Below are 23,477 nucleotides of genomic sequence, written 5' to 3'. Positions count from 1 at the left end.
CGGTTAAACTCGAATCGAATTCGACTCATGAAAAAAAAAAAAAAACTCTTCGTGAAAGTAGACGTATGCTCAATTTGTAAATTATACATACTCAACAAAACTCAATTCGATTAAGGCCTGCTAAGGCCCGCTCGTTTATGCTCAAGTTGATTTGTTAGCTTGACTCGATTAAAACTCATTCATATCTTGATAACTATATACATACACCTATGTATATAATATACATATGTATTAAGCATATCACTTTTATAATTAAATATATAATATGTAATCTAATTACTTGTATCTATATAGTGAATATAATTTATAGGTATATTTTATAATTTGTATAATAATTAGTTAGTAAAATTTAATAATTTCATATATTAGTTTATGGGAGTCATATATGAAATAGATATATATTATCATATTAAGTGTATGTATTAATAATATATATATATATATATATGAATATCATATATTGTTATTTTGGATAAATATCAATTAGTTAGATATTAATTATTTATAATTTTTTTTAAAATTTTATAATTTCAATAGAGGTTCTACTTATTAGTTGTATAAATTTAATATTAGATATTTAATTTTTTTTATTTAATTTATTAATTATTAAATCTTATTCAGAAAAAATAATAATAATTCGAACTCGAACTCATTTATAGGATAAACTCAAGAATTCGAGTTGAGAGTTTAGCTTATCGAGTGATTGAACAAAAAATAAAAAAAATCTCGAACTCGAGTATTTTAAGTCGAGCAGAACTCGACAAGTCAAAGACCTACTCAGTTATGCTCGATTACAACCGTAGGCCCCATTAACAAGATAGACCTTACTCCTGCTTTTGTAAACACCCGAAGAAATGTCAGTTGTTTCTCCAACCTTATTCCCGGCACACAGATCCCAGCTCCATCCTTTGTCAATTGCACATCACACCGAACACATCGGGCACACTAATTTGCAGCGCCAAATCATAGGCAATAACACTAGAATCAGGAAATAGCCCTGAAAACCCACCGCGTGCAATGACTAAAGGCGGATTACCTACAAAATAATCAAATCATATCAATTAGCTCATGCAACAGGTAGCCTAAAATAATCACGAACGTTTCCTATGTGATAGAATCCCATGTCAAGTAGAAACAACAAGAGTGAGTGGTTAAAATAATATCATTGGTTCTAGCCAAGGTTGGCTTAGAAGAACTCGGCAGCGAATCATAGAAGCACAGTAGCTTCCGGCAATCGGGTTTTCTATTTATCATTTATATATCACATATTTATTATAAAAAAATAAATAAATGTGATATGTAAAATTAATAAGTAGAATTATTTTATAAAAATAAAATAAAATTTGTGAAGCTAAAATTGCTTTGGTACTTATTTGATTAACTTTAATGTTTTAATTAGATCTCATTTAGATAATAAAAGTGTTTTATTTTATCTCATTATTATAATTTTTTTAAATCTTCATATTAAATATAATAAATAATTCAATTTTTTAAAATTTTAAAACAATAATAATATTAAAAAATAATATTCTAATAATATTTTATTTAACTTTTAACGTTTACCTAAAATTATTTCATCTCATCTCATCGTCCAAATCCAACCAGGTCCTGCTTGGATATTGAGTTGAATTAAGTTTTTTATGAATAATAGTGAGTTAAGACGGTTAAGTGAGTTTTGTGGAGCACACATAAGATGAGTTTAGATGAGTTTAAATATTAGAATAAGTTTAGATGTATTTATGAGAAGTTAAAATAAGTTGTGGGTTTCACGTATAAAAAAGTTTTGAATTGAGATGAGTTTAGTTATTTGAAAATTGTGTATTCAGATATTAGATTTATCTTAAAATTAGACTGAACTTAATTGATCTAAAGCAATCCACCAAGCAAATGGCCCCTAATCTCCTTGTCTTGTTTTTCGACAACACGTATTCATCTTGCTAGGGGTGTACAAAAAATCAGGGAATCGGCTGTGACTAACACAGATTGGCAGTCGAAGGCTGAAATTGGCCGAAACCGATGGAGAACCAGTCGGTGGGTGGCAACATTTTAACAAAACCGACTGTCATCGGTTCGGTCAAGGTTTGAGGCCGGTTCAAACTGCTGAACCGCCCGATGTAATAATACACTTTTTTTTTTTTAAATTATACCAATTTGAAATGAAGCATTCTATTTAAATTTAAGTGGAACGACATCGTTTTACTTCTATATTTGTATTTTAAACACAAATTAAACTTATGCTGTTTAGTATTCATTTTATTTATAAGGTACAAAACGAACAAAAAAGTAGAATAGTGCCGTTTGGAATTAAACCAAACTTACCAAACAACGTTGTTTCAATAATACGTTGTCTTCTTCCTTCACTTATTATTTCCCATTTTGCTGCTTGGTTTCTCAATCTCTCTCTCTCTCTACTCTCTTAGACTACCATCGCCGCTATGGAAACCGAGAACCAATCGTGAGTTGCCAGAGAATTGTCGGAGTTGATACATCCAGTTTTCTCCTTCCCATCTGCCGGTTATGGTTGGTTGTTCTATCATTTTCCCTCTCATCGGTCGGCGCCCATTTTGCTCAAAAACTACACCGAATGAGTTGGTTTTCACCCCTACATGTTGCTTTGGAAGAGGCTACTCCAAGTCGACTTGAGAAGTTGAGCGGTTTCTTTTGCGATCTGAACGCGAGAGATCGTGCGAGTCTGAGGTACGTACAAACTTAGATTGCGTTTGGATGTTGAATTGAGTTGAGTTGAAAGTTGAATAAAATATTATTAAAATATTATTTTTTAATATTATTATTATTTTAAGATTTGAAAATATAAAATTATTTATTATATTTTATGTTAAAATTTAAAAAAAATTATAATAATTAAATGAGATAAATTGTGTTAAATTGAGATGAAAATGTAGAATTTGTGTTGGATTGTAGCCTTATTTCTATCCCAAACATGACCTAACAACCGTGTTCGCGTTGAAAATCGAAATCTTTGTAACTTTTGAAATCGTAGTGCTAATAATGTGCATGTAATTATTGAGTACAATTCTTTTGTAAATAATAAAGAATATTAGGGTTTTTAGGGTAGAAGAAATATTTTATCTTATCTTATTTTATTTTATTATTATAATTTTTTAAATTTTTAAATAAAATATAATAAATAATTTAACTATTTCAATATCTAAAATAATAATAATAATAAATAATATTTTATTTAATTTTTAATTTTCATCTTAATTCTTCTCATCTCGACTCACTATCTAAATTATACAATAGTTCTAGTTTCGATAGAAATATGCTTTCATTTTATTTTATCTTATCTCAATATCTCAACACAACAAATATAAATACTTTTCAATTTTAATAATTATTAAAAATTTCCTAAATTTATAAACAAAATAAAAAATCATAATTTTCAAATTTCAAAATAAAAATTATATTAAAAATTATATCATAAAAAATAATATTAAAATATTTTAATTTTATAATATTTTATCCCAATATTATACACAAAATATCTCAACTCATTATACAAATTAACCTTAATTAAAGAAATAAGCTTCTTTACAAAAAATAATTAGAAAAATGATTTAATCGTTAAAATAAATTATAAAAATAAATTCAAAATTAACAAGATGTGATTTGTTAAAATATAAAATTATTTTGTAATAAAAAAAATCTCATACACGTCATTTATAAATTTAATATTAAAAAATTTATTTATTGTCCTATATTCCTGACGTGCCCTGATTTTATTCGTACGTGGACAAACGATCAAGTCAACAGTTGCATCCTGGCGCTCCAGCCTTCAACTGAAGCCGGCCATTATTTTCGGGACACAAATGGAACACAGCTAGAGCGGGCCCCACAACATGGTCATCTCCAATCTGGCAAGTGTAAACGTGGTACGCAATGATTGGGCCTACCAACACATGAGGATAGCAAAACGGGCAAAAGAGTTGGTCTATGAAATACATACAAGGAAGGAAAATACATGCATGCGCTCCAGACATAATAACAAAAAAATACTTCACAAATTAGCATAAAATTCTTTTATTATCAGATAGATATATGATATATCACACTACATTAATTGAAATATGTATTAATTTTTTAAAAAATTTATGTTTACGGTTAGAGAATATATAAGTTTAGTATATATATATTTTTTTTAAAAAATAAAATAAAATTTATTATTAACATATTAATTTTTTCAAATAAATTTTAGATTTATTTACATTTTTAAAAATAATACGAGACGTTTTTAGAATCTATTATTATAACCAACATTAAATTTTAATTAAATTTTTATTAAATGCGTTCATCGCAATTTTTTTTTTAAAATAAATCGAACATATAACTCTTTTTATAATTTCTTATATAATTATGTTTTATCAATAAATTATTTTATAAAAATGACCCGTACCAAAAGAAAAGAAAAGAATGCATTATTTTCCAAAATAAATATGAGATTATGTGACGAGAGCAATAAAGCAAATACAAGTTGATAAGTTAAATTGGGCGAGCAACGTGGAAAGACGCGGCGCCGCGCCCGGGGGCGGGGGAAGAGGAGAGTGAGCAAACTTTTGCGGTCAAGTTGGGGGGAGGAGGGTCCTAAGAAAAAAGTATATCCCTTTTTATGCAAATTAAATGCAAAGGTCATTAGGATTGGATACCCTCTTTCCCCTCCAAACTACTACTCTTGTTATGCCTTTAAGAGTCCTTTTCTATTATTGTTAAATTGACACCCTCAAAAATGAAAAGGTCTTCCGCCACTACCATTTTAGCCCAAAGGTTTCATAAAGTGATGCGAATCATTCACACTGATTCTCCCACTTCTTTTCCAACTCTACGAATCATCACTACGCCCATCCAACAACTTTTTTTTATACATAAGTTATACTCTCAAATTGGTGTATAGCTTATATCTACTAAAAGAGTTTTGTTACATATATTTTTTTACATATTTTATTAATGTGATTAGTCAAAATAATTATTTTATATTAAAAAAATGACGCAATTAATCATATTAATAGAGTGTATAAAAATACTTAAAAATGACTGCACATAAAATTTTTGTTAATATAATATTTGCTTGACATAATTTGATTTAAAATTTAAATTTTATAAATTAAATTTTATCATTTAAGTGATGTGAATGTTATATTTTATATACCGACTTGTGAATATAATAACTTTATTTTATATAATCTGATACGCCAATATAGCCATATGAACACGATCAAAGATTCAAATGCCAAATCTACCATTTTAAGCCAAAATGTAAGTCACAAAATTCAAACAAAATCTCAAAGGCTTGGCACTGCATGTTAGTTTGAATTAATTTAAACAACTTGCAAATAAAAAAGAAAAAAATGATACACAGCCAGACTTTGTGATCACTAATATTTTAAGCTATGAAGATTTGTTTGCATGATCCCCTACCTAATCAAATATTAAACATTTTTTTTTTATTTTTTAAAGAAAATAAAAGTGTAAAACCCAGAATCCTGTAGACAGACAGAATACAGAGAACAGTATCTGATTGACGACCGATTCAACGAAGACATTGTCGTCCTCAGATTACTACTGCTCGGGAGGTTCTTAAACACATGAGGTGACAAAATCTGGAGACCTTCTTTTGTCAGTTACCACAAGACGACATTCGTTGGGGAAGGAAGCTTCTGTGGCAGAGCAATAGTTCTATAGGCAAACGGCAAATGTAAGCGGCACGCAGTCGGCTGACGTGGCCATTATTAAAATAATAATAAAATAATAAAATAATTAAAAAAACACCCGAATGAAAAAGCGGAAGAAATGATATTGAAACCATTTCGTTCCCGCTTCTGATGTGTGAGTGCTCGCAGGAGGAACCATTGTAGAAGATCGAGCGGGCTTCTTGGGTTCTTCCAGATCCACGCCGTTCTGCAGTTGTTCCTCGTTGGTGTAGCACGGAGTCGTTGGGTTGGGCATCCGGTTTGGGTGGGTTGATTTCGGCCCGGTCTGCATTGTGTGGGTCAAGCCCGAGCGTCGTTTGGGTCAGCCATTTGGGTCAGCTTCATGGGCTATGTTTGGGTCAGCTTCGTGGGCCATAACCTCGGGTCAACTCGGTGGGCCAGCAGTTCGGGCAGTTTGGGTCAGCAATGTGGGTGAGTGTCGTGGGTCGGTTTTGGTTTCGTGGGTCATCTTCTGACTTTACCCCGTCGGCACCACCACGGGTAGGTTCTGGTTCTGTTGGTTAATTGTGTTTTTCTGCTTAAATAAACATGGGTCTTAAACTGGATTATAAGTTGTTTGATATATGAAAAACTCTGATTTGGCTCTGTTTCGTGGGATTTGCATAAACCGGGCTGCAGTGGATTGGTGTAAACTATGGTTTTCACATGAGGATCAATATCTGTTGGTTGTTTACAGTTTTGGCTTGGTTTCGTGTAGCATTAGCATGAATTTGGCATATTTTACATTTGATTGGATGAAATACCCGTGTAGCATTAGCATGAATTTCGTGTAGCTTGGTTTTCCCATGCATGTTGATAGAATATAATATGACTGTTTACATAATTTACATTGATTATGGAAGGGAGGATTTGTAATAATTTACATAAGCTCACTAGGTTGGAAAATCTTAAATGAAAAAGAAGCTTATTACTCTCTTAATTACATACATAATTTTGTTTATATAATTTTACAAGCATCCGATAATATTGGTTTGATTAAAGTTTTTTTTTTTTACGTTGCTTGATGAGTACAAATATAATTATGTGATTGATAAGCTCACAAATACAAATGCAAGTTCATCTAGATATATGCTGCCTACAAACAGGTTGTTGGTTAATGAATTTTTTATTTTTTAATTTATTATTAAATCAGTTGGATATTTTTAATTAGATACAGTTTTGTATTTTATTATTTGGTTTAATAAAGTTGTTATGCAACTCTTTGGTTAAAGAACATTATGTTACTTGTTGTAAACCAAAATAGAAGAAACAGTTGTAGCTGCATTGTATAATGTGAAAATCTGAAAATTTTTGTTGGAAAGAAATGTGAAATATCAAGTAATGTGGATTTTGTATGGAAAGCATCCGCTTGAGTATCGAGTATGCGATTGAGAAAAAATATGTGACAAAACAACTGTTTCAACAAGTTAAACAGGATGGAGATGCATACGTCCTTTATAATTTAAAGGGGCTTCAATTCTTTTAATATTGATTAGCTTCTTTGATAAAATATAAATTATATAATAAAATATATATATTGAGATGTTAGAAGAATGTAGAAATCTTCATGATAAGCTCTTTAGATGGTAATTTCACAAAATATCAAAGCAAATGCAAGTACGTGAAATTATTGAGAGAAGTTTCACGTGCTTTCACAGTCTTTAAAAATCAAACTATCATTTAATAATATAGAGAATTATTTCTATCGTGCTACCGCGAGTTGCACGTATCTAACTCAAATCAAATATTTAATGGTTGAGCCAAAAAGTGTAGGTAGCTAGAAAAGAGAAATTTTGTAGTAGTTTCAAAAGTTAAACTATTATTACTCAATAGTTAGATTATAAAGTTGCAATTACCTCCAAAAGAATTCATCAATTTATTTAATGAGTTTTTTAATGGGACCCAAGCAGGTTATTTTGAAACTATTTATCATGCCATTCCAATAAACTCTTTTAATTTTTTTCCTTTTTAATTTATTATGCGATTGCCAATTGCCTTTTCAACATGTAGACATAATAGTGATCAACTTGTACAGGCCATGGGAAATGAAGAAGAACACGCATCTCCCTTAACGGATTGTTTAGACACTGAAGAGCAATGCACTTCCGCAAGAGTTGATGATGAAGATCTATTGGATAGACTAGATGAACTGGAAACTAACGATGGCACTCCATCTACGCTACATGTGTTGCCATCTTCGGATTGTAATGATATCATTGAGGAGCCAAAGCCAGGAATGGAGTTCAATTCGTTTGAAGATTTAATGGTCTATTATAAGCAGTATGCTAAAAATTGTGGGTTTGGGGTGATGACACGAAGGAGTGAGAGGTCAAAGGATCAAAGTGTCAGATATGTCACCCTCGGTTGTGCACGGGGAGGGAAGGCTCAGATTAAGAGTTCCAATATCGCCAACCCACGTCCGACAGGAAAGACGGACTGTAAGGCAATGATTAATGCCTTAAGAGTCGAGGAAAAGATGCGGTTAACAACAGTGAATAACTCACATAATCATGTAATTAGCCCTCTGAAATCCCGCTTCTTTCGATGTAACAGAGAAGTGAATGAGACTGTTAAAAGAGTCATTGACACAAATGACTTAGCTGGTATTCGGCTGAACAAGAGTTACGGATCTCTTGTAGTTGGAGCAAATGGCTTCGAGAACCTGCCATTTTTGGAAAAAGGATTGTCACAATTATATCGACAAAGCTCGTCATCTACGACTTGATGCAGGTGGTGCTGGAGCACTTCGTGATTATTTTATGAGGATGCAGTACAAGAATAACGGTTTTTTTGCATTGATGGATTTAGACGATGATGAGAGGTTAAAAAATATTTTTTGGGCAGATCCACGTAATCGGGCTGCGTATAAGTATTTTGGTGATGTCGTCACATTCGACACCACGTACCTGACTAATAGGTATGGGATGCTGTTTGCACCATTTGTTGGTGTAAATCACCATGGGCAGTCTATTCTTTTGGGAGCTGGGTTGACTTCCAGTGAGGACACAGAGACTTTTACATGGCTGTTCCATACTTGGTTGCAATGTATGGACAGAATAGCTCCAAAGGCTATTATTACTGATCAGGATAGAGAAATGAAAAATGCAATTGCGATCATATTTCCAGAAACTCAACATCGATTTTGCTTATGGCATATACTCAAGAAAGTTCCCGAGAAGTTGGATTCATATGCTGCGTACAAAAGTGGCCTGAAAACTGAGCTGATGAAATGTGTGTACGACACACAAACTATTGCCGAGTTTGAAAAAGGTTGGCCCCAGTTTATTAACACATACCACTTAGATGAGAATGCTTGGTTGAAAAGTTTATACTCCAAGCGAGAGCATTAGGTACCAGTTTTCCTGAAAGAGCACTTTTAGGCTGGAATGAGTACAACCTAGCGGAGCGAGAGTATGAACGCCTTTTTTGACGGTTATGTCCATTTGAAGACAAATTTGAAGGATTTTGTTGATCAGTTTGACAATGCGTTGAAGAAGAAAATTGAAAATGAATGTCATGCAGAATTCCAATCATTTAGCGGCACCATTCCCTGCGTATCTAGATCCCCAATTGAAAAGAAATTTCAAGAGCTGTACACCAATGCTAAATTTAAAGAAGTTCAACAGCAAGTAATTGGTGTGCTTGATTTGGATCCAGCTCTACAGACATCGGATGGGTAATGAGCTCTTATTTGGTAGAAGATGAAGTTCGTATTCAGGAGTTCACAAAACAGGTTACATATTCAATGGATTTTAATGTCGATGCAGGAAATGCAAAGTGTTCATGTGGATTATTTCAGATGAGAGGGATATTATGTAGGCATATTTTGGCTGTATTCAAATCAAACGGTATAAAATCATTGCCAGAAGGTTACATTTTAGAGCAATGGAGAAAGGACATCAAGAGGAGATACACATTAATTCGAAGTAGCTACGATGCAGGGGATGAGAGGGCAAATGGTAATAGACATTCAATTCTTTTGAATATGTGTTATGAGATGATCGACTATGCGGTAGAATCTAACGAGCAATTTGAAGATGCAAAGAAGAGGATACATGAGATGACTGGATTATATCGTCAGAACCGTAGCCCGTTATCTATGAACTCTGAAAAAGGTTCGAAGGTTAAATCCCTCTTTTATTTTTTCATGTATAATAATATCGATGGGAGGTTTAAAAATATCTTTCTGTTATCTTTGCAAGTAACAAATTTAGAACCTGCTACGACACTGGATACAGCTGCTGTAGTTGGTAGTTCACAAGGAGTAAAGAGTCCACTTGTTGTCAGAGGGAAAGGGAGACCCCCATCTCTTAGAAGAGCATCTAAGATGGAGACAGATATGTGGAAGGTTAAAGCCAAACAAATAAAAGCACAAGCAGGAGGAAAGCGCAAACAGGTGGATGTTTTAACCATTTTGTTGTTCACGTGTGTTAGATAAAGTCTCACTTATTTCTAGTGAGTATTTAAACCTTACTTTATTGCTAGCGAGATGAAGGAGATACAGCTCCCATGGGCACGTGCAGGAATTTATTTAGGGCATCAGAAGTAGATATCACCAATTCTGGAGAAGGGCAGGTATCAGAAAGAGCACTTTGTATGAATTTAATTTAATGGTTGGTCAATATTAAAATTGTAAATAAATTATTGTTTTTCTATTAACAGGTTATGGACAGCATTAGCGCCACGCAGTCTCATCCCATGTTTGGTACTCAAGAAAGTGTAAGATTTCTAAACTTTGCGCATTTCAGACAGTCAGCTTCACATTAGGCTAATGGTTGGATATCTATCAACTCAGATATATTTTGATTGGATGTCGCGGAGCGAGAGCACACTGGTTGGAGATGGAGCACAAGCATGGCAATACTAGTGGCAAATGGTTGAGAAATCGAGCGTTTTTTTATTTACAATGATATAGGAAAATTGCACAGAGAAGAATTTTAGGTTAGATAAACTATTGGTTGCATCTTATGGCAAATATAAGTGTCAGTTATGTAATTATACCATGTGGATAGGAAAAGGTTATTTTTTTATTTACACAAAATACTAGGTTGATTATTAATGGAAATTTGATGTAATTATGTATGTGGATAGAAGGAGGAGGCTATTGGGTTTACATAATTTTTTGGAGGGGGGTAGTGAGTAATATTAATGGAAATTGTAACAGGTTATGGAATATTATAATAGTTATTAATGGAAATTAGGCAGGTTATTAAAAAATATTTGGAGGGGGTATAATAAGCATTTTGTTTTTTATTTATAGAAATTATCATAATATTTATGGTAATATTTATATTCCATAAACAGGTTATGGAATGGAAAATTGTTTTATTTGGTCATCTAAGAACAGGTTATGAAGAAGCTGGAGTAGGAGGTTATGTCCAGTTTGTGGTTATTATGGGAGGTGGAAATTATACCATGCTACAGTTGGGGGTAAATTCCCTAAGATGGGTTCTCGTAATATGTGATGGAGGTTGAAATGTGGGAAATTATACCATTTTGTAGAACAAGTTTGTGTTTAAAAAAGTTGGTCAAACTCATTAGTCTTGACCCAATCTCTATTGCACGTACAAGGGTTTAGGAGGAAATGCCACGCATACCTCATAAGGTTACACACGACTTGGGTTCCTGATGTCAATTGGGTACCACTTAACTAACAGGTGCACTTCGGCTTTTTACACATTTATTGGATTAGTGATATTCATACAAAGCAGGTTGTTGTTTGTAAGAAAGGAAAATTGCAAAAAATAGATGTAGTACAGCAGAAATTGGGTACCAAAATTTCTGCAACAGCACCAAAATTTCTAATCAAAACAGACTCAAACAGCAGAAATTATAATACATCAAAATTATATAGATAAATTGCAAAAAACCTCCAATATTCATAGTCAATACAACATTCAACACATTTACACCATTGAACACATTTACTACATTCAACTGAACCATGATTTTGCAAAAAAGTACAGCGTCTTACATGAGTTGTAGACATGGCTGAGATACATTATAATTGGTTCGATATATCAAAAGTATACCGCAAACTATTACTAAAAAAAACCATGTCATTTTTAATACTTTGAAGACTCGGTTATACTTCTTCTCCAATGCTTTTAATTTGGATTCTTCGATGAGGAGCCACTCATGAAGTACCCTCTCGTGCCTCCGTTCAGCTAACTCCAACGTCAGCTTACAGCAACTGTTTTGCTTACTTTGAAGATCAATCCACTCAAAAAAGCCACATTGTTTATTCATCTTATAGTTTGGACAATTGAAAAACCTTTTGCCAAAAGTATTTGCTTTTCCAGAAATCCGAAACTTCGCTTGGGAGCCACAATAGCACAGTGGTCTCTCCAAACTTGACCCGGAATGAGAAGCAGAACTCATTTGCTATCATGATATAATCAGTAAACAGAGCCCCCACATCAGTATATATCAGACAGTATATATATGCTTGAATGCAAAGACATATACACTGCAGCTATGGCATACTTTAAAGCAATGAAGATATATACTAACTACCCCGTTTAGGAGACCTAATAGTTTAGTGTTATCATTCAAGTTTCCCACTAAGTACATAAACCAAAAAAAATTACAATTAACAAAATAAGAAAAAAGGGAGATAGAAAAGAGGCATGTTGATGGCTATTATGTGTCACAGCTAGGTCTTACAGCTAGCTGTGACACCCAAGGCATGGCAATATGCACATAATTGTTATGAAAAACATTAGTTTTGTTATTAATACAGTAAATCAACCTATCCAAATAAGACAAAATAATAGTGTGGTTACTTATTTTGCATGTTTAGAATCCAAAATATAAGACAAAGTTAGAGAAATTTTTATGAACTAACAAAGGCTACATATACATAACAGACAACTGAAACATGCAAGAGTTATAAATATGGTAGTCAATAAACATGCAAACCAAACAACCGATCAATAATAAATTTTCTTGTAACATTAAGTCCAGCATTGACAGCAAAATTTTTATAGAAAACAAAGGCCACGTATGCACAACAGACAACTAAAACATCCAAGATTAACAAATCTTTGCAAATCAAGAAACATGCAAACCAAAACAACCCATCTAAGAACAGGTTATGGGCTTCAATCAGTAAGTCCAGCCCAAACACAATTACTTTCAAAAACAACAAAAATCCCACACTCCTAAACCATAACCCGTGTGATCCATCCTCATGTTCCAGGAAATTTCCTCATGTTACACCCTTCCTTTTGCAACCATTTTCATTACTTAAACAGAATTCATACGAAACCAAATACATTTCTCCTAAACAGCAATAGTCCAACTTCCAAATATTCATTACAATAAGATAATATAAAATGGTAATCTCGCAAATACACAAAATAATGAAATACAAAAAATAAGATTCAAAAATAATGATAATAAGTCCAACTTCCAAATATTCATTACAATCAGATAATATGAAATGGTAATCTCGCAAATACACAAAATAATGAAATACAAAAAATAAGATACAAAAATACTGATAATAAGTCCAACTTCCAAATATTCATTACAATAAGATAATATGAAATGGTAATCTCACAAATACACAAAATAATGAAATACAAAAAATCGCAACTATACAACAAATACAAAAATTACAAAAATGCAAAAACCCAAAAATATAACAATACCATAATGCAAAAATAAAATAATAATGTAAATGAAAAACCTAGAGAGGTGCGACTGATTACCAGTTTCGGGGGAGAGGGTTAGGGTTTTGGTATGGGATGAAGGGTTAGGGTTAGGGTTAGGGTTTCGGTGTGGGATGAAGGGTTAGGGTTCGGGTTCGGGTTCGGGTTTCGGTGTGGGATGAAGGGTTAGGGTGAGGGTTCGGGTTAGATCTAGGGGGTTAGGGTTTCGGTCTAACCTAGGCTACTTAGGGTTAGGGTTCAACATTGGATGAAGGGGAAGGGATTTCGAAGGGAAGGGATTTCGAAGGGTCGGTTGCAGCTAATGGACAAGGGGATTTTGAGTTCCTGCACTCAAGCTGACACGTATACAACGAGAGAGAGAGAGAGAGAGAGAGAGAGAGAGAGAGAGAGAGAGAGAGAGAGAGAGAGAGAGAGAGAGAGAGAGAGATTTTGCAGCAAAGCAACGATACCGTGATAGAACCAAAGAGAAAGGGGAGAAATTTCTGAGAAATCGTAAAAGAGCAGAGACGGGGGAGGGGGAGAACCAGAGAGCAAGGGGGAAATGAGCAGAGAGGGGTTCGGAGGGAGGGTTTCGAGGAAGGGGGGTCGAAATGTGAATGTTTACTTTTAAATGAAACGGTGCGTTTTGCATTTTACATAAAATAATCCACGTCGGCAAGCCGTTTACATAACACGACTGCACTTAGACTTGTACAGCACACGTTGGAGGTGGGGCCCTTTGATGTTTAAAGATTTGGATGGAGCTAGCGCATTCAAATCCACGGCGGAAGACTTGGTCAGACTCAAAGGAAAGTGGCATTTGGTTTGGTGGCATGTCTCTGCGCTCAAATGGCTGATGTCCTCATGATTTTTTTTGTTGGGTAATGATATATTATATTTTTTTATTATTTCATTTTTTTTCTTAATTTGAAATTGGATTATTAACTTCCTTATATAATTTAAAAGAAAACAACGACTAATTTTATAAAATTTTAATTAATTTACAAAATTACGTTAATTAATTAAATTTATTTATTTATTTTAAATTATTCAAAAAATATCATGTTCTGAAATTTGATAAAGAGTATATACTCTCTATTCCATGTTGCCTATTAAAAACAAAATAAAACATAATAAAGAAGAAATATTTGCTAGCAAGTCTGATGGTCGAGCCTCGGGAAAGTTGCTACTTCATGCGCATTTAGAAATCAGTTCTTCTATACATAGTCGTCCCATATAGACGCTATGCAGTCGACTGACGTGGCATGACATCACATCAGCTGATATTTGAAAAAAAAAAAAACCGGTTAAGTCCTCTATTTCTTACCCTCCTCCGTCTTTAAGTACAGCCAATAAGACTTTTCCCTTCCAATGAAACCTGTTACAGAAAACTGCAGCCATCGCCTTCGCGTAATGGAGTCTTCTTTAATCTCGCATGAGCATCAACACCCACTTCCCAAAACTGCCGATCCAGAAGTTCAAATTTCTGGTAATTTCGCTCTAGTAAAAGAGCATCTCGTCGGTACTCATTAGTAAAATGGTGTCCCACCCTTTGCCAATTGAAGAGGGCAGTCAAGTACCTCTACGCCATCTGTAATAGCTTGTGTATATGCTAGGTTTGTACAACTAGGGTAATCTGCACTTGCTCCACATCTAGAGATAACCAAAGGCTCTCTGAATCATGAGCAAGGGGAAAGAATAAGGTTAACAATGATATTCAGGAGATATCCAGGGGGACAAAATTGAAAATCACTTCTTAGCAGAACAAAATCAAAGCTTTAATTAGAAGCAATACATGATAACAGTGATATACCTTGTGGTGAAGCACCTTTGCCAAGATGAGCAAAGCAATCTGCAGCACGAGAAGAGAAATCAGCATCTTGAAGAAAGGATTACTTTAATAATCTGCCGATCGATAATGTAATAATAATCACAAGGAAAGGTATTTCAGTGCTTCTATTCTTAAAAAAATTGCAAATGCAGCATATGTGATAGAGAATTACGTACGAATCTTTCTAAAATATTGAACAATTAATATTTAATTTGATACGTCCAGATCGATCAAATCAGACACAATTCATAGTCTATCGATCATGATCAAACATACTAATACAAAAGAATAAAACATTAATTAATAATTGGTTGCAAATCTGATACATACTGAAATTAATTTGGATCTACAGCATGATGCGCATGCTCATTTGGAGGGCAGGACCAGCTCATGAGTCATGAATATACGGTACGTAGGTACTTCCAGGAGGAACTTGATCATATTAATTTTCTTCAACCTGTTACCTCTATAAATTAACCAAATTTGCAAACCAAAAAATTAAAATTAAGAGGTTTTCTTCAACTAACCAGCATATTTATATGATATTTACAGTCATAGAGTGTACAAATGTTGCGCATTACTTTTTAAAAAAGTAAATAAATATGATATTTATATAAAAAATTAATTTTTTATTGATAGACTACTTTTTTTTTCAAAAAAATGCGTGGCACTTACATAACCATAACGACTGTATCTAATATTACTTTATATATACATATAAATATTAGTAGCTAGGGTAGTACCATTGTTGCATGAGAAAATAATTACCTGTTCATCAACCACCAACTACATGCTACCCTTTATTATAAAACTTCATCATCTTAGAACATCCTCAATGGATTATACAAAGTTAAAGAACACTTTTAATGAATATAAGACGAATTTGACTTTTGATTATTCTATTCACATAAATCTCCACATTAGAATAGCTATTTTTTTATTATATAACAATAAAATATTATAAGATGAATTTAACTTTGATCATTTGCATTAAATTTTCACATTGGATTATCCATTTATTCATTATATAGTAATGAGTAATTAATAATTAAAAAAATATTTAATTTTTTTAATTATTAACTTATTTTATTTTATCTTATTTTACTATTCTACATATTATATATTAATTAGTAATCATATTCTAATTAAATTAGTAATTAGGAGTAATATAAAGTAATAAAATAAACAATTGCTCCTAAAACAGTAACAAACAAATTTGATTTTAGTTTTACAAATACTCCAGCTCAAAGCTAATAAATTTGAGTTTGCAATTTGCATAATCCATTTTAAGCAGTTTTTCAGCTCTAATAGTTAAATGATACTTTATTTTAAATTTGGATAATCCATTAAGGATTTTGCCCGAATATATACAAACTTCCAGGCGTAATAGGCTGCATGTATGGGGGTAACTTTTTGCCCACACCTAAGCACCGATTTCCTGCATTGCATTGAACCACCAATGTATCAAATAGACATCATGATATATATGGAGCGCTTGGTATTCAACTGTATCAAATAAACACGCTTAATTTTGGTGTTGGAAAAAAAAATACCGAATCTAGTTCACATGTTACAATATAAAGATTGAGTTCAAAGTACTGATCATCATTTGATATGGGATTAAAGCAATGGTTCTGAACTCGAAGCTGACTATATACTTTACGCACGAGAGAGTGATTATCTCTTGTCACCAACTTTTTTTTTTTGGATAAATAGGGATTTAAGTTTTAACGTTACATGATGCATCACATGAATATAGCTAGGTTGAATATGAGTAAATCCACTTACTTTTGTATCTGGCAGCTGTATAAGGGAAATCGGTGATGATACCATCAACTTTTGCCAACTGGACAAATGTGTTGATCTCCACAGTTGCATCTGCGAGGAAGTCATATGATTGGGTCACAAACTCATTGCTGAATGTCTCTACATAAACAGGGAGCTTCTCTGCATGAAACTTGGGCACAATATCGGTAGTATTAGTGATAAATGCTTCAAAATCAGGGAAGATGAAGTCCTTGGTGACAACCACAGAATCGGCAAACGTCTTTATGTTCTTAATGGTTGAGTCGGGGCCATCAGCAATACTCCCATTGGTCTTGTATACACACTCGTAATTGCTTTTTCCCTTGAATTTCATTAGAACTGAGCTATTACTAGACTGGATCATAACTTTTAAGGATGTCTGTTTATCAAAACCAGCTTTGATCAGGACTTCGTTGACTGCATCGGCTACTCTCACTCCCTGTGCATTCTGAAAGGAACAGATCAACAGAATGAAACAGGGATGATCAAGAAAAATATTAAAATCTGGAGGCATGAGAAGAAACACCCCTTTGATAAATTGCCAACATATATTTCAGCAACAAAAAGACAGTAAGCAGCAGAGCAAATACTCACCTCTATGTTGATGAGGACACCGGTAAGAGATTTCGAGTTCTTTGACAAGGCCAAGAAATCGGACAATGTTACAAACTTTCCAGCATTTTGGAACTTCGGGTTCCGGAACATTTTATACTCGGTGGAGGGGTTTGCTATTGCCGCTGCCGGAATTTATGCAAAATACAAGTGTATAAGTAGATAACAACGGAAATCCTCATTTAAGGTAGAGAATTAATTCAAACTGATGTAAAGTTCCATCACGCTTGTCTCTCAGTCTTAACAAAAGCTTTTAAACAAATTTAAAAGGATGAGTTTTTCAAAAGCATGAAAGCTTTCAGTGAATGTTTTCTTCGTTTGTTGTCTAGTTAGGAAGGAGGGGCTGTGGTTTAAAGGGTATCATTGCGCAGAGTATGTAAGGGAGAACCCAATTCGACTTACGTTTCAAGTTTTGAATCTGATTCCATGCCAAGTCAAAGGAAAATATTCCACCCACATCCTTTGGAACTATTGCGCTTTCTGTCAAATTTTCTGAGCTCAGGCAAAATGGTGTCCCATCCTTGGCTAGTTGAACTGGGCAGTCAATTATTTCTGCGCCATCTGCAATAGCTTTGTTATATGCCAAGTCTGTGCAACCTGGGTAATCTCCACTTGCTCCATATTTAGAGATAATCAATGGTTTCGCTGCATAATGAGCAATGTGAAGGAGTGTCAACAATGATATACCGAGAATAATGTTGTCATAGAAACACACAGTTAGACAACATAATCAATCAGTTGTGAACTGTAGACAACATAATCAATTAGTTGTGAACTGAAAAGAATCGAAGCTTTGGTTATAAGCATTTGCGACTATGATAATATACCTTGTGATGAAGCTTTTCTGCCAAGATCATGAGCAAAGCAAGCTGCAGTATGAGAAGAGAGAAATTCAGGATTGTGATGAAAATACTTTTTACAGTAAATGCCTAGTAGAGAGAAAAAAAGACTTACCTATAGCCTCCGAGGCAGTCATTGGGAAATCGCTCAACACTCCATCAACAGAGAAGTCAGCATTGTCAACGAAAGACAAGTACTCAGATATGGGATCATGACTGTAATTGTAGCTAATGGGAATGTCATTTACAAAATCCGAGGCGAAAACTTCAAGCCCTGCTTTATGAGCATCCGCGACAACAGAGGTATGAGGTTGTAAATAAAGAGTTGCATCTACAGGCCATATGTAGTCCTTGGGAACAAGGATTCCGGAGGCAAATGTTTTGACAAAAGTAAGATTCTTTAACAGAGAGCCATATGTCTGGCTCGTTGATGGCTCAATCTCATTTCGTCCTAGAAACCGGAAGACCAGTTTTGTCGTTGTAGGTTTAAATCCCGTTGCAATACGTGTTAGGAAAGCCACCTCTGGGGATGAAATGTAATGAACTTTCACTCTTTTCGAAACAGAAAGCACAAATCTTGTCATACTCAAATTGTGTTGCGTGAAGAATGCATCGTACTGCAAATTAAGTGTTTGGAGTTGGAGCAAAAGGGTTAGTGATCAAAATGCATGATAGCTGAGAAGCCAAGCCAGATCCAACATTATCAGCGGAAAATTAAAACAACAGAGGATCGAGGAGACCAATTCAATGTTAAGGCACACAGTCAGAGTAGAGTTCATAATCTTTCGTTTAATTACCTGAATGTTCAACCATAAGCCTGGTGGTTGTACTTGTGTAGCCAAATGATCAACGGTGATAATTGCGAAGCCATGGTTATCAAACCGCTCACTTCGAGAATAGACTCCTTGCGTTACTGACAATTAGAAATGGAGAGATTCGCATCAGCTGACGATAAGAAATCTCATATCAAATAAGCAGAAACCTTGACTGACAGCAACTACAAACAGATCGAGTCCGTTGACAGTAACCAAAAAAAAAAAAAAAATGTAAAGAAAATAAGGTTTGCGAGTGAAAAGTCAAACATACGGGCGACATTATTTGCTAGCTCTTCGTAGGTGAAATCCACAGAAAACCATCCTCGGGTAGGGACCTTATTAACTTGGTAAACCCTACTACTATTTTTGTAAATAGTAGCAATGTTAGTATCATTCTCCAACTTGACACCCTGCGCACAAATCCCAAATCCATCCTTTGTTAATTGCACGTCACACCATAGGTGGACATTGGGTAGACTAACTTGCCGTGCCAGACCAAAGGCAATTTGACTAGAATCTGGAAACAGCCCTGAAAACCCTCCTCGTGCAATCACTAGAGGCGGTTTACCTACAAAATATTAATTCCAATCATAGGTATCAGTTTATTAGCATGCCATGTAAAACTCAAGTAGAAACATTAACATGAATGATCAATGAATGAATTACAACATTGTTGTGTATGTAATGTTTCACAAAGATATCGAAGGTACGTACGTACGTACTAAATCCGGCGCAAGAACAATATTCTCACTCCGTTTTAATTTCATTTTTCAAGAAAGCAGAAAACTTTTTCGTTTTGTTCCAACGTTATATTTTTCTCGGCAGCACAGGTACTAGACGCTTGGAGGCAAAACACAAACCAGTAAGCGTAGGCCAGCGATCAGTCTGGCTAGGTTCCTGAGCAGATACCAGAGCTAATACCGCGGAGCATTGAAGCAGGAGAAGAAAGAACGCCCGACAGCGTGGGTTGCTCGTTGTCGGAAGAGCTTGCTGGCAAACCATTGAAGCTGAGAACGTACGTAACTTCCGAGGATAAGGTTTTGTCGGGAGATTTGTGAGATTTTCGTAGCTTTGTAACAGATATATATATATATATATATATGTATAGAGAGAGAGAGAGAGAGAGAGAGAGAGAGAGAGCGCTCGATTTGCATGCGGAAGAGAGATGAGGGGATGGCTTACCGCGCAATCCTGCATATTTGACGTAGTCAAGAGAACCAAGTCAAGCACGTACATGATCTGTACGGGGAAATGGTTGGTATATATTTTATATATTATATTCTTATTTTTTTTTAATAAATATATTATATTCTTATCGGCTACTTCGACTATAGTTTGCTTAAGAGCACAAGCCATCTTTATATTCATGATCTTTATATTTACATAATATCCTTTTAAATTGATCTACAGATTATGCATCTTTAAAATTTTACATAACTATAAATAGTATTTATTCAAGTTTGAAGAAGCACAATTCCCTTTTCAAACATTATTATAACATTATTATCGACGTAATATTACAAACGCCAACAAACATCATTAGTATATCGGTGTAAAATTCATAAATTATTAGCGTTTGTTTAAATGCCATAAAAAATATATATTATTACCGATGTAACAATATAAATGCCAGGAAACTAATACTTTTCCAGTGTATAATTGCTATATCACTGCTAAAACTATATATTATTATTGACATAAAAATTTAAACGCTAGAAATCTCAATACTTTATTGGCAGAAACATTAAGCGCGAGCAAAAATATATATCTACCAGCACATAAACAAACGTTGCGCATATAAACGACGCCAAATTTATATTTTTTTGTAGTGATGCTAAAGGAGATTCCTTTGACAAATCGAAATCCTTTATCCATCTGAACAACCGAAAAGTAGAACCACCTATTGTATGGCCTTCACAAGCCCATCATTGCAAAAAAATTACGTTCACTTCTCATAAAAAACAAGAACATGCAAATCATCCATAAAGATGACAACTAGAACCTCTTTCAAATCCCACGATTTTGCAATGTGAGAACGTACATCATCAATGGAAGGTCTCATGCGAGAGAACTTAAGAAATAAAGCAAACTTGAAATCCTCTGTAGCCTTCGTCATTTCAACCTCCAAGAAGATAAAACCTTGCTCACCATCAACCTCTAGAGTATATCTCATTGGCAGCCTAAAAGATTGAATCGCTGAATTAGAAACTACTTGAACAAACGATTTTAAAACCTGATCCACCATAGTAGCCCTCGCCAAAGGAGGAGAGGGGGCAGCCTCCATGGCCTAACCCTAGCAAACCAACATCAATTTGCCAAAATAAGCAATTTCGAATAATCCAGAATACCCAAAACCATCTCGAAAAAGGGGTCCTCCAAATGCCAAAAGTCGCCTCTCTCTCTCTCTCTCTCTCTCTCTCTCTCTCTCTCTCTCTCTCTCTCCTCGTACTATACTCAAGCTCTTACTCATAATTGATGATATTGTTGTTTGAATACATGTTTCCATGCCCAACATATTAAGATTAGATAAGTTGAGATGGTTTGTGAAATAGTAATGACATATTTAAGTTGAGATAAGATGAGTTATAAGTGGTTTCAGTAAGAGTTATTAGCCTCCGTTTGGATAATGAAAGTATTTTATATCATCTTATCTTATCATTATAATTTTTTTAAATTCTCACATAAAATATAATAAAAAATTTAACTTTTTCAAATAATAATAATAAATAATATTATAATAATATTTTATTTAATTTTTAACTTTTATTTCAATTCATTTTATCTTAATTCAATATTGAACCTGCACCAAAGTGTCCAACTGTAGCCTCGGTTGGTTCAAAAGACCTTAGCTTGATTTGTTACCGAGCTTTTGGAAAATGCCAGGTTTGGAAGTAAGATGAAAATTTTGAATTTGAAGTAAGAGTTTAAATATTATTTTTTAATATTATTATTATTTTAATATTTGAAAAAATTAAATTAAAATTAAAAAAATTAAATTATTTATTATATTTTATGTAAAAATTTAAAAAAATTATAATAATAAAATAATATGATAATTTTATATCTCGTCTTACAATCAAACCTGCCCTAAGACAACAACTTTTTTGGACTCATGTAACGTACGTCTTGCTTGGGTTTGACTCGACTGCCATTGTCTGCTAAGTGCATGTTTGGGGTTATGGTAGAAAATATTACTTTTAGTTTAAGGCTTATACCTTAGAGCTTAACATAATAAGCTCTACTATTAAAAAGTTATTTACTGTTTGGGATCCGTATGTCTGATGCACTTTCAAATATATTAGATTTGTTTGGAAACAAATTTAAAAAGTACTTTTTGAGATAGAAATGACACAAAAGGGTATATTCTTGATAGAAATAAAATATTATAATAAAATAACATCGAAAATAGTCTAATAGATTTTTCAGTAATTATAATGTAATGAAAATAACTTCAACCATGCATAAGTGAAAGAGCAATATAATCATGCTCAATATTAATAACATTTTCACTAGATATCTCTGATTGTTGCATGCTTGAGTAATCTTCTGCTTCTTCGTCCTCCATACTTCCAGGAGGTAGATAATTCTCATCATCATCGTATAGTTTGAATTCAATATCCTTTAATGCATGAGTTCTAATAAAATTATGAATAATCATAAACGCTACGACAATTTTAACTTGCTTATGATAAGGAAAATTTGGCATATGATCTAATATCTTTCATCTATTTTTCCAAACTCCAAATCTTCTCTCAATAGTGCATCTGAGCGTCGAATGTGCATGATTAAATATTTCACGCATACCCATTGGTCGAGGACCACGACGAAAATCTGGTAGATGATATTGTTCTCTTTTGTATGGCCCCATGTATCCGTTCATATGAAGATATCCAGCATCTACCAAATAATATTTACCTGCATACAATTTAGGATAATAAATCAAAAGTAATATAAAAATTATTTATTATCTTATTAAAGTTCATTAATGTCATTCTTATTAAATTCAAACCTCTAGGTGGATGTGGAAAGTGCAATTCCTCCTTTCAAATAGCTTCTATAAAAATATATGTATCATGTGCAGTACCTTCCCACCTAGCCCAAACAAAAGTGAAACGCATATAAAAATCACAAACTGCCATGATATTCTGAGTTGGTATACCTTTTCTACCAATAAATAGATTTTTTTTTTTTTTTGAGATATAGTAACTGGCACA

At 33.6% G+C, this 23,477-nt stretch overlaps 3 protein-coding genes and 1 long non-coding RNA gene across 4 annotated transcripts; 2 read left to right on the top strand and 2 right to left on the bottom strand.

The window, feature by feature from the left end:
- Positions 1 to 7,743: 7,743 nt before the first annotated feature.
- LOC122282543 (protein FAR1-RELATED SEQUENCE 5-like) lies at positions 7,744 to 8,430 on the top strand. The gene has a single exon (XM_043094476.1). It carries the CDS (start codon positions 7,744 to 7,746, stop codon positions 8,428 to 8,430), a length of 687 nt encoding a protein of 228 aa, XP_042950410.1.
- A 954-nt stretch (positions 8,431 to 9,384) lies between these two features.
- Positions 9,385 to 11,180, top strand: LOC122282541. Its single transcript, XM_043094475.1, has 5 exons — positions 9,385 to 9,820; positions 9,920 to 10,101; positions 10,191 to 10,280; positions 10,368 to 10,424; positions 11,010 to 11,180. Exons 1-5 carry the CDS (start codon positions 9,385 to 9,387, stop codon positions 11,178 to 11,180), a joined length of 936 nt encoding a protein of 311 aa, XP_042950409.1.
- Positions 11,181 to 14,521: 3,341 nt separating this feature from the next.
- Positions 14,522 to 16,208, bottom strand: LOC122281963. The gene is made up of 3 exons (XR_006230349.1): positions 15,522 to 16,208; positions 15,174 to 15,212; positions 14,522 to 15,034 (listed from the first exon to the last, which is right to left on the bottom strand). It is a non-coding gene; the product is annotated as an uncharacterized LOC122281963 (long non-coding RNA).
- Positions 16,209 to 16,387: 179 nt separating this feature from the next.
- On the bottom strand, positions 16,388 to 20,318 carry LOC122281961 (glycerophosphodiester phosphodiesterase GDPDL3-like). The gene is made up of 9 exons (XM_043093853.1): positions 20,124 to 20,318; positions 19,535 to 19,831; positions 19,246 to 19,361; positions 18,564 to 19,065; positions 18,437 to 18,478; positions 18,012 to 18,254; positions 17,592 to 17,734; positions 16,980 to 17,445; positions 16,388 to 16,629 (listed from the first exon to the last, which is right to left on the bottom strand). The coding sequence occupies exons 1-9, from the start codon at positions 20,263 to 20,265 to the stop codon at positions 16,538 to 16,540; spliced, it is 2,043 nt and encodes a 680-aa protein (XP_042949787.1). The 5' UTR covers positions 20,266 to 20,318; the 3' UTR covers positions 16,388 to 16,537.
- Between the last annotated feature and the right edge of the window lie 3,159 nt (positions 20,319 to 23,477).

This window comes from Carya illinoinensis, chromosome 11, assembly GCF_018687715.1.
Source record: "Carya illinoinensis cultivar Pawnee chromosome 11, C.illinoinensisPawnee_v1, whole genome shotgun sequence".
In the NCBI taxonomy this organism is placed as follows: Eukaryota; Viridiplantae; Streptophyta; class Magnoliopsida; order Fagales; family Juglandaceae; genus Carya; species Carya illinoinensis.
The sequence above is the reverse complement of the archived record's forward strand: the minus strand, read 5'-3'. Positions and strand labels throughout refer to the sequence as shown.